Genomic DNA, 9043 nt, shown 5'->3' on the forward strand with positions numbered 1-9043 from the left:
AGGTGGCTGAGGAGGACCGTCGGTTTTCCTGTCGGCGCTTCGCTCTCCTTCCTCTTCGTCCTCCCCATCGGGGAACTCCCACTGTGACTCTCCCGAGCGCTCGTTAACATAGAAATAGCGTCTATGTTCCCTGGATCACAAGAGAGAGAAGGAGGGGGCTTCAGATTCCCTTCCCCGCCACTGACACTCCAAGGTGGGCCTGCCCACGACAGCTCTGCGCTCTCGCAGGGGAAAGACCCTCTTGCCGCTCTCCCAAACAACTTTTTGAGGACAGGAAAAGCCCCGAGCTGGCCTGGCTCAAAGCTTTTTGTTTGTTTGTTTGTTTTGGTGTTTCTTTTTTGTTGTTTTGTTTTAGTTGTGTCTTTTTAATTTGCTGGCTGTGTGAGTGGTCGCCCTGAACAACCCTCCCTCTCTCCTCTGCTCCGAGGGAGGGCTGCAGAAAGCCAGCAGGCGGCAGAGCGACGTCTCCCTGAAACCTCAGGGACTTTTCAAGCTGGTGTTGGGGGCTGAAAGTTGCCCCCCCCAGAGCAGAGGCAGCGGGGGAACAGCCCAACTGGAGAGAGGAGGCTGCCCCCCCTACCCCGGAGGTCGCTTTATATGATACTCTTGGGTGTCAAAAACACAACAGTGAATGCTAGAGAGAGGGAGCGGCTCTGGGAGCTGAAAAACAAAAGAGCAAAGATTTCAAACAAAGGCAAATCAATCCAGAAAGCCCAAATAGACAAAGAAATGTTTGGGTCTGACCTGCTGGCAGGAGATAGAAATCTTGTTCTTCGTTCCGTCGATGTGTTGTTGTTTGTCCTTTGTCAGAGCTGTTGGTCAGAAGAGTTGATCCAGAGATCCTGCAAAGTTCACAGAGCTCTCGCATGCGCGACCCCCCAGGCCCGCCCTCCGCAGCGCTTTTCCACTCGTGAGAGTGAAACACCAGCTCTGTCCAGTCAGGGAAAATCAGCTCCGTCTCAAAAAGCACTGAGCACTCCTCAGTTTGGATCCTCCTCCAGTTTTTTGGTGGTCGGCCCAAACTCTGCCAGTGCCGGGATGTTTCTCTGCCTGCCCCCAGCACTGCTCACACAGAAGCTTTGCTCTTGGTCTCCCAGGGGGAACGGCGCCAACGTCGTCGGGTGGTGATGGTCACAAATCATGTCTGAGATGTCAGAGATGAAAGGTGAGGAAAGGTAGGAGAGCGCGTACCTGTCCCAGTGGCAGGACCAGCCTTTAGGGGTGGCGTTTATTTCGTATTGTTTTAGCTGTTCGGCTGCGTCTTGGAGTTTGCGTTTGAGGTAGTTTCCATTGAGAGCCCCTTCTCGCCAGTCTGCAATGCGGGTCTAGAGGGCAAGAACGGGGGGGGGAAGGTGTTGAGGAGGGGGCTGCCATTCGGGGGAGGGGGCTGCAAGCGGCCCCCGGGACAGGACTCGAGGGCTGGGAGAGGTGGTTTGGTTTTTTTGGTTTTTTTTGTGGTATTTTTTTGGTATTTATTTTCCAGACTCGAGGTGGGGGGGCCAGGAGGATGAGATAAAAACAAGCCATGCTCTCCCCCCGGCAGAGGAAGGGGCACCTCGGCCGTTGGGATTTGATCCGCTTCGGAACAGAAGGCCGGAGCGAGGGGCGAAGGCTCGGTTACCTCTGTCTGCAACAGCAACATGTGGAAGTTGGAGATAGATTGTCTGTTGATGCCCAGGAACTCCAATTTATTAGTCAGAGTGTTTGCCAGCTCTCCGATCTGAAACTGCCGGGGAGAAAGGGGGAAGAGTCAAGAGCTGCCCTTGGGGAGCGTTGCCGGGCGGCCGTGGCCTTTCCCTGGCAAACAGGATTGGGATGTGCCACCCTCAGTGTCTATGCCTGTCACCCCTCCTGTCACCCCGACCCCTCCTGTGCCCCTGGGATGGGGTCAGTGTGGGGTGGCTCCTCCGGGAGCCCCAAGTCCTTCCTGAGGACCCTTTCCCTGCTCCGAGGGAGGAGACGGGCTCTGGCTCCCCTGGCTCTGGAATTACAGCAGAGCCACTGTTGGGGTAGGAAGAAATAAGTATTAATACTGAAATTGCTTCCCAAAGGAAACGGGCCAGGATGCAGTATCAGGCTTGGCAAATCAGTGCTTTCCAGAGGCATTAAGCTGGAAAGCACAGAAGGGCAGCAGCTCTGGATTTGCTCCTGAGCAGAAGCTGTGTCTGTGTGAAGGTTCAAGCCACTCAACCCTTGTGTCCCACTGGAGTCAGACCTCCAATCTGGGGACAAGGGGACCCCCTGGGACAATCCCCTCTGGCTGAGGGGGTGTGTGAAAGCAGACACAAGCCAGAGAGGGACCGAGAGCAGAACCAGGCAGGCACAAGGCACTGCAGCTGCTCTGAGGAGGGCTCCAAAGTGTCTTTTTTTTTCCCCTCCCCTCTTCAAAAGAGGCTCTGGAAGGTCCCCAGCGCCCACACCGGCGTGTCTCCAGAGAGAGGGCAGGCTGGACAATGCTAGAGAAGCCTGAGGTAGGGAAATAATTCCCGTATGAACGTGGCTATGGAGAAGCCAGGGAAGATCCCACGGCAGCAGGTGGCTTGGCCACGAGGAGCTGGTGGATCTCCTGCAGGGCAGAGGTGATCCTGATCCCGAGGGAGCGCACGGCACGGATTACCCGAGGAGATCCTGGCGTGGGGAAGCACCACGGGCTTGTCCCCGAGCAGCAGGAGGGAAGGGGACAGCCGAGGGGACAGCTTTCAGCAGCCATCCAGGGTGCAGCAGCCAACCAGCTTTTCTTGATTTGTTGTTTTATTTTTAAATAAATTAAATTAAATAATCAGACAAGCCTCAGGTAGATGTTATGCTGAGGGAGGGGGCAGCAGTTTCAGGCAGGGAACATCCCCACCTCCAAACTCTGTTCTTACAAAGAGATGGTGAATCTGTCACCAGGACAGTAACAAAGCCCGCCCCTTTCCTACCAGGAAAAGAACTAAGAGGTGGGAAAGGAGGGCAGGGCCGTAGGGCAGCTCCCCCTGCAGGTTTCCAGAGGGGTGATTCCCTGTCCGTAAACCATCTGGCACAGGGAGGTGACAACATTTGCTGAGGGAAGGCAACTCCTCAGGAGGCAAATGGAATGATGTGGGTTAAGGAGGGAGCGGGGAATTGGAAGGAGGGGGAGAAACCAATCGCCCCGGCCACGCTGTGGAACCATCACCTGGGGCTGGCAGCTCCATGTGGTGCTGCTACCGCTCGGGATGGGGCTCTGGGAATTGTTCAACCACAGCCAGAAGGAGCAAAACAAGGCTCAGGAGAGAAAAAATACCAGAGAAATCCCCGGGGCTTCCCCAGTCTGTATCTAACAAGTCATGAAGGGCAGAGTGACCTGTACCAGAGCCTGCAGGCAGAGGGATTACGGACAAGGAATCTTCAGCCTGGCCATGGCATGGGTGGAGGGGCAGGTTCCAGAGGACTGGAATGGTGTCAGGGTGAACAGGAAGTCTAAAGCATTTGCTCTCTCATGAGCAGACCCAGGGCTCAGCCTTTATCCCTCCCCCACTCCTTGCTTTTGTATTTTTAAAACACTTTCAAGGCTTTGCTGCTGGTTGGAGGATATATGGGGCTGGAGAGAGGACACAGGGGGCTGGAGAGACCAGCCCCATCCTGCCCAGAGCCAGGGACACAGGTGGTGCAGCAGCACCAGAGGGATGTTTGGAGCCTGGACAGGGATACGGTGCTGGCAGCACCGGACATGGACGAGATGACTCTTCGTGGGCCAAACCCACAGCCCAGGGTTCAGATGTCCCCGCTGGCTGGTGGCAGAGGGAGCCAGGACATCCCTTGGGAGAGCAGCCAAGCCCCCAGCCGGGATGGATCCCACCGACACCCATCATCTCCCTACCTTTAGGTCCTGCTCCTCCTCCTCTGCTTTTGGAGCCCCCTGGGGTTTTGTTTTCTCCTGGGGCTCCTCAGACTCAGCTTCTTTGTCTGAATTCACCTCAGCCACTTCCGTGCTCGGTGCTGCAGGAGAAGAGAGGACAAGGTGAGGTCTTCTCCAAGCACCACCACGGCGCTGCCAGCAGCTGGCTGGAGCCACCGTGCTGGGAAGCTGGAGTGGGAGAGGGCAGGGAAGGAGCCAGGGCCTCTTTCCTACAGGAGCCAGCAACAAGAGCCTGAAAAAAAAGGAGAGAGGGTCAATGCCTCTGTATTTTGATGGTGGGATCCCTCTGGAAGGACAGCAGGGAATGGGGGGAATTACAGCCAGGGCAGGAAGGAGGAAGGGCCCTGCAGCAGAGGGGCTGAAGAAGGGTGGGAGAGCCAACCACCAGGCAGGCAGTCGTTAACTCAGGTCATTTGGTAATTTGTCAAGATATGAAGGATTAAATAAGTTAGGACAATGTGGAAGGCTGAAGAGCTCCCAGAAAGTTCAGGGTTTTGCCTGAGCCACATCACAGGGCAGCAGTGATTCATTCGCTGTCCAAGTGACAAATTCCAGGGAGGAAAGTTTTTCAAGAGACTCCTAAAATCCTGGGAGGAAAAAGACCTATTCCTGGTGTGTCCTGGGGCTCATGGGCAGGACAGTTCCCTCCATCACCCTGGGGCTCAATTTTAAACAGGTTACTTTAGAGCAGTAGCTTCCTATTCTCCTGGAAAATGGGACACAAGCATTGCTGGGAAGAGCAGACTCCAGGGATGTTCCCTTCAGGAGGCACCAGGAAAAGCCCTCCAGGAAAACCATCCCACAGAGCCACCCTGGATACACCCAGAGCAGCTCCTGATGATGCCCTTGGCTGAAGCTGAGATATGTTGGGGCCACCTCACCCTGGCTTTGGGGCTCCCACTGCAGCAGGACACACCCTGCTCTACATTCCAGGTGTTTTTGTGCCATTTTCCTGGAGTTGGCCTGAAGCCTCAAACGTCCCCAAGGCAGTAAATGTGTACAATGCTCCACAACATCTGCTGAGCTTTTACTATTTGACACTAAATTTGACACCAGCCTCTGAGAGACAGAGGCTGTGCTGGGGGAAACAAAGAGAGGGAGGAACAGGGAGAAACAGCCCCAAGTTGCACCAGGGAAGGTTTAGGTTGGATCTTGGGAACAATTCCTTCCCCCAAAGGGTAGTCAGGCCCTGGCCCAGGCTGCCCAGGGCAGGGGGGGAGTCCCCATCCCTGGAGGGGTTTCCAAGCCCTGGAGATGGTGCTGAGGGACATGGGGCAGGTGTGGTCTGGGCAGGGTTGGGGGAACAGGTGGCCTGGAGGATCTGAAAGGGCTTTTCCAACCAAAAGGATTCCATGATTCTATGAAGGTAACAGTGCCCCATGTGCCATAGTCAGGATTTTTAATAGTGGGAGGAAACTGGAGGGTGGTAGTGTGGGATGCCACCATTACCACACCTCTGTGCTCCTTCTGGCAAGCTGTGAGCACGAGCACTCTCCTGCTCATGTTCCTGACAGTGCTGCCTGTGCTCCCTCTCCTGTTTATCTCCTTTAATTACAGGATGAATATAGGATAACAGATAATTACAGGAGAAAAGAGAGAACTGAGCAGAGCATCATCCCCTTGTCCCCTCTCTGCCCCAGGCCAGGTGGGCCGTGTGTGACAGGTGACAGCCACCCCCCCAAGCCCATCCCACATACCTCACTGCCCATCCCGGCTCCTCCTTGGCCTTTCCAAGCACCCAGCTCCTCTCTCCCAAGGGGACCTGTTCCAATTACCTCCTTCTCCCGCTTCCGGACTCTCCCGTCCCGTTTTGCTGGAACCTCGACTGCCGGATTCGGGGCTGGCAGCTCCCACAAAGAGTTTCCATTTCCCCCGTTTGGAGGCTAGCCTGCGGGCTGCGTCCTGCGGCCCCGATTGGCTGCCGTCAGAGAGGGGGCTGGAGCCAGAGACGCTGCCGTCCCCTTCCTCCAGGGCGCGCAGCTCCGCCTGCAAAGGGAACGCGGCACCTCAGAGAGCTGAGCCTCCTCCCGCCGGGAGCAGCCCCAGGCATGGAGATGGAGTGTCCCGACAGCCGTGGACTTGGGAGAGTCCGTGTGAAGCTGGGGATGGTCCATACGGAGTCCCAGCCCACATGGGAGGAGCACAAGGAATGCAGGGGCGCTGTGTCCACAGGGACAGAGACACAAAGTTCTGCTACTCCTGGTTTATCTCCAGCTATTCTGCATCTGCAGCCTTTTTTTCCCCTAACAAAATCCTTTCCCTGACAAAAACCCTTCCCCACAAAACCCCTTATCTTAAAAAAAGCAACCCCTTCTCCCGACAAAACCCCTTTTCCTGACAAAAACAACCCCTTCATTCCTCACAAAACCCTTCCCCTCACCTTCTTCCTCTCCAGCACCATCTCCAGCTCGAGCGTGTCCTGCTCCTCCTCTTCCTCAGCACTCTCCCCAGACTGCACCACACTGCACAGCTCTGACTCTTCCAGGGGATCCCCACTGGGCTCTGGCTCTTCGGGAGCAGCTAAACACCTTTTCCTGACAAAAACAACCCCTTCATTCCTCACAAAACCCTTCCCCTCACCTTCTTCCTCTCCAGCACCATCTCCAGCTCGAGCGTGTCCTGCTCCTCCTCTTCCTCAGCACTCTCCCCAGACTGCACCACACTGCACAGCTCTGACTCTTCCAGGGGATCCCCACTGGGCTCTGGCTCTTCGGGAGCAGCTGGTGCCGCCGGCGCCTCTTCTGCTTTCCCCTCCTCCTCCGGGGGCTGCTCCACCTCCTCCTTGCAAATCACCTTCCTCCTCCAGCGCTCCTCCTCCTCCTTCACCACGTCGGGCAGGAGCGGGGCCAGCAGAGCTGCAGCCACCCCTTTCTTCTCCTCCTCGTTGTTGGAGAGGGCTTGCACGCCTTCGTTCACCTCCTGCAGGATCAGATCCCTGTCAGTTTTCCAGCAGCTGCCACAGGAGTTTCCTGGTGCCCACCGCAGCACCCGGTCCCCTCACCCCACTCCCTTTGGGCTCCCCAAAGACTCCCCCGCTGGCAAGGAAGCCCAAAGGGGCCCCTACAAGCCACCCCGTGGCAACCAGCCCATCTGACTGACCTTCTTCACCTCTCTCTTGGCTCCACGGCCGGGCCCCTTGTCCTGGGAATACGGCTCGCGCAATGTAGCTGCCGTTGGCACCAGTCACGGTGCTGCTGATGAAGAGGAGAGGGGGTGAAGGGTGGGCTGGGGGAGGAAGGGCCCAGTGCGGGGTGGGGGAAACCAGGAGAGGTCTCTCCTACCTGTGCTGGTAATGCTGCAGGCCCTGGACCTGCGTGGCCAGGTACTGTGGCAGCTCCCAGGTCACATCTTTGCTCTGGGTGTTCCAGTAGTAGTAGCAGCCGGTGTTCTCGTCCCACACCTCCTGCCAGTCGCCCATCTCCAGCTCCCCCACTGCCAGGGAGGGGACATGGACAGGGTGTCACCCACGGGACACAGAGCCTGCATCCCACTGCCAACCAGGTAAGCTCCTCGGGCAGGTGTCACCTCCCCTTTCCTTGGTGTCAACCACTTGTCACCACCCTCAGATCCCCTTGGGGAACAAAGTGGGGGACAGCAGCAGCCCACAGATGGATGCAGCCTCCACACTGAGGTGGGTGAAGCCCCCCGAGATGGGGGCCCCCCTGAGATGTCTACAGCCTCCATCCTGAGATAGGTGAAGCCTCCCTCAGAGATGGGTGCCCCCCGAGATGGATGCAGCCTCCACCCTGAGATAGGTGAAGCCCCCCCCCACCGGGGCCCCCCCCCGATGGCTACAGCCTCCACCCTGAGATAGGTGAAGCCCCCCCAGACGGGTGCTCACCTCCTGCCAGTGAGCACTGGGTGTCATACTGCCATTCTGGAGCTGGCGTGGAACTGGCCCCATTGGCAGTGCCAGAGGATTGGCCTGATCCTGACCCAGATCCTGACTCCTTCGGCTCTGGGCGGGGAGGGGTGGGGGGCAAGGCAGAGGAAGAGGAGGCAGCAGTGGAGGAAGGCTCAGCAGGCTGCGGAGGAGCCGTGATGGCGTCGATCTCCTGCAAAACAACATCCCAAAAACCGACTTCAAAGCCCAGCAGGGGGAAAAGTGGAGCCAAAAGCATCTGGGATCATCACAGTACCCCTCTTTGTGACCCCTCCCCTCGCTTCCCGAGGAGGAATTTCCACACTCCCCCTCCCCACTGACCGCCAGGAAGTTGGCCAGGGTGCTGTCGATGTCGGCAGAGCTGTTCCCGTTGGCGTCGGAGGGACGGGAGGGTTTCTCCAGGGTCTCCCCCTCCTCCTCATCACTGTCTGCATAGGCACCAAGCAGGCACAAACCTCCTGGGAAAATTGGGAGCAGGGGGAAAAATGTGGGATTTCAGCAAAGGGTGGGGTGGGGGGAGCATGGAAGTGGATCCAAACCCCCTGACACCAGTGGTCCCGTTAATCCGGTGATGGAGAACAGGGACTGCCCTCTGGGAAGAATTCCAGGGATAAATGCCACCCCTCCTTTTTCAAACCATCTACTGGTACACCTCCTGATTCCCCAAAAGCAGGGAATCAGCCCCAAAACCACGCTGGGAGGGGTGGAATATCCCTCCCCACTCCCAGGGGGAAAAAAAATAAAAAGCCAACAGAACATTAGGAGAGAAAAGGAATTCCCCATCCCTGGAAAAAAAAAAAAGGGTTGCAGGATTCTATCCTGCCTGAAAACCACAGAGGGGGGGGGCACTGTCCCCCAAAACACTACTATTTTAATTGATAAATTTATATTAAATTTATTTAAAAGCTGACTGCAGAAATAGAGAGGAAAAACCCACCTTGTCTTCCCCTCCCTCAGTAAAAAATTCACCCCCCAAGACAATTCTCATCACCTGCCCTTCACAAAGGGGGTGAAAAAGGGGGGGGGTTTAACATCACATCGTCACCCCAAAAACTGTCAAGTGGGGGGAATGACCCTGCTCTGGTGCCCCTCAGAAAATGGGGGGGGAGGGAATCTCAAAGGGAAAGGGCCGAAGGGGAATGGAACAACGAAACACAGGCAGGAGGGAAGAAAGGAGCCTTTTTTTGGAGGAAATAAGGAAATGGGGGGCGTTCCCCCCCTGAATTCAGGGGGACACGGCCCCGATGGCTTCTTATTTTTGAGGGGGGGGATGTTTATAA

General features: G+C 56.6%; 1 protein-coding gene across 1 annotated transcript in view; it reads right to left on the bottom strand.

Moving 5' to 3' along the window:
* Positions 1–9043, bottom strand: part of FNBP4 (formin binding protein 4) — a 12777-nt gene that overhangs the window by 2309 nt on the left and 1425 nt on the right. Inside the window, exons 2-10 of the mRNA XM_009998483.1 lie at positions 8085–8221; positions 7722–7935; positions 7162–7312; positions 6461–6815; positions 5656–5866; positions 3842–3960; positions 1622–1726; positions 1192–1325; positions 18–130 (exon numbers count right to left, since the gene is read on the bottom strand). Of these exons, the coding sequence (XP_009996785.1) occupies positions 18–130; positions 1192–1325; positions 1622–1726; positions 3842–3960; positions 5656–5866; positions 6461–6815; positions 7162–7312; positions 7722–7935; positions 8085–8221 (1539 nt within the window). The remainder of the gene's footprint in view (positions 1–17; positions 131–1191; positions 1326–1621; positions 1727–3841; positions 3961–5655; positions 5867–6460; positions 6816–7161; positions 7313–7721; positions 7936–8084; positions 8222–9043) is intronic.

The sequence above is a fragment of the Chaetura pelagica genome, unplaced genomic scaffold (assembly GCF_000747805.2).
Source record: "Chaetura pelagica isolate M959 unplaced genomic scaffold, ChaPel_1.0 scaffold1635, whole genome shotgun sequence".
In the NCBI taxonomy this organism is placed as follows: domain Eukaryota; kingdom Metazoa; phylum Chordata; class Aves; order Apodiformes; family Apodidae; genus Chaetura; species Chaetura pelagica.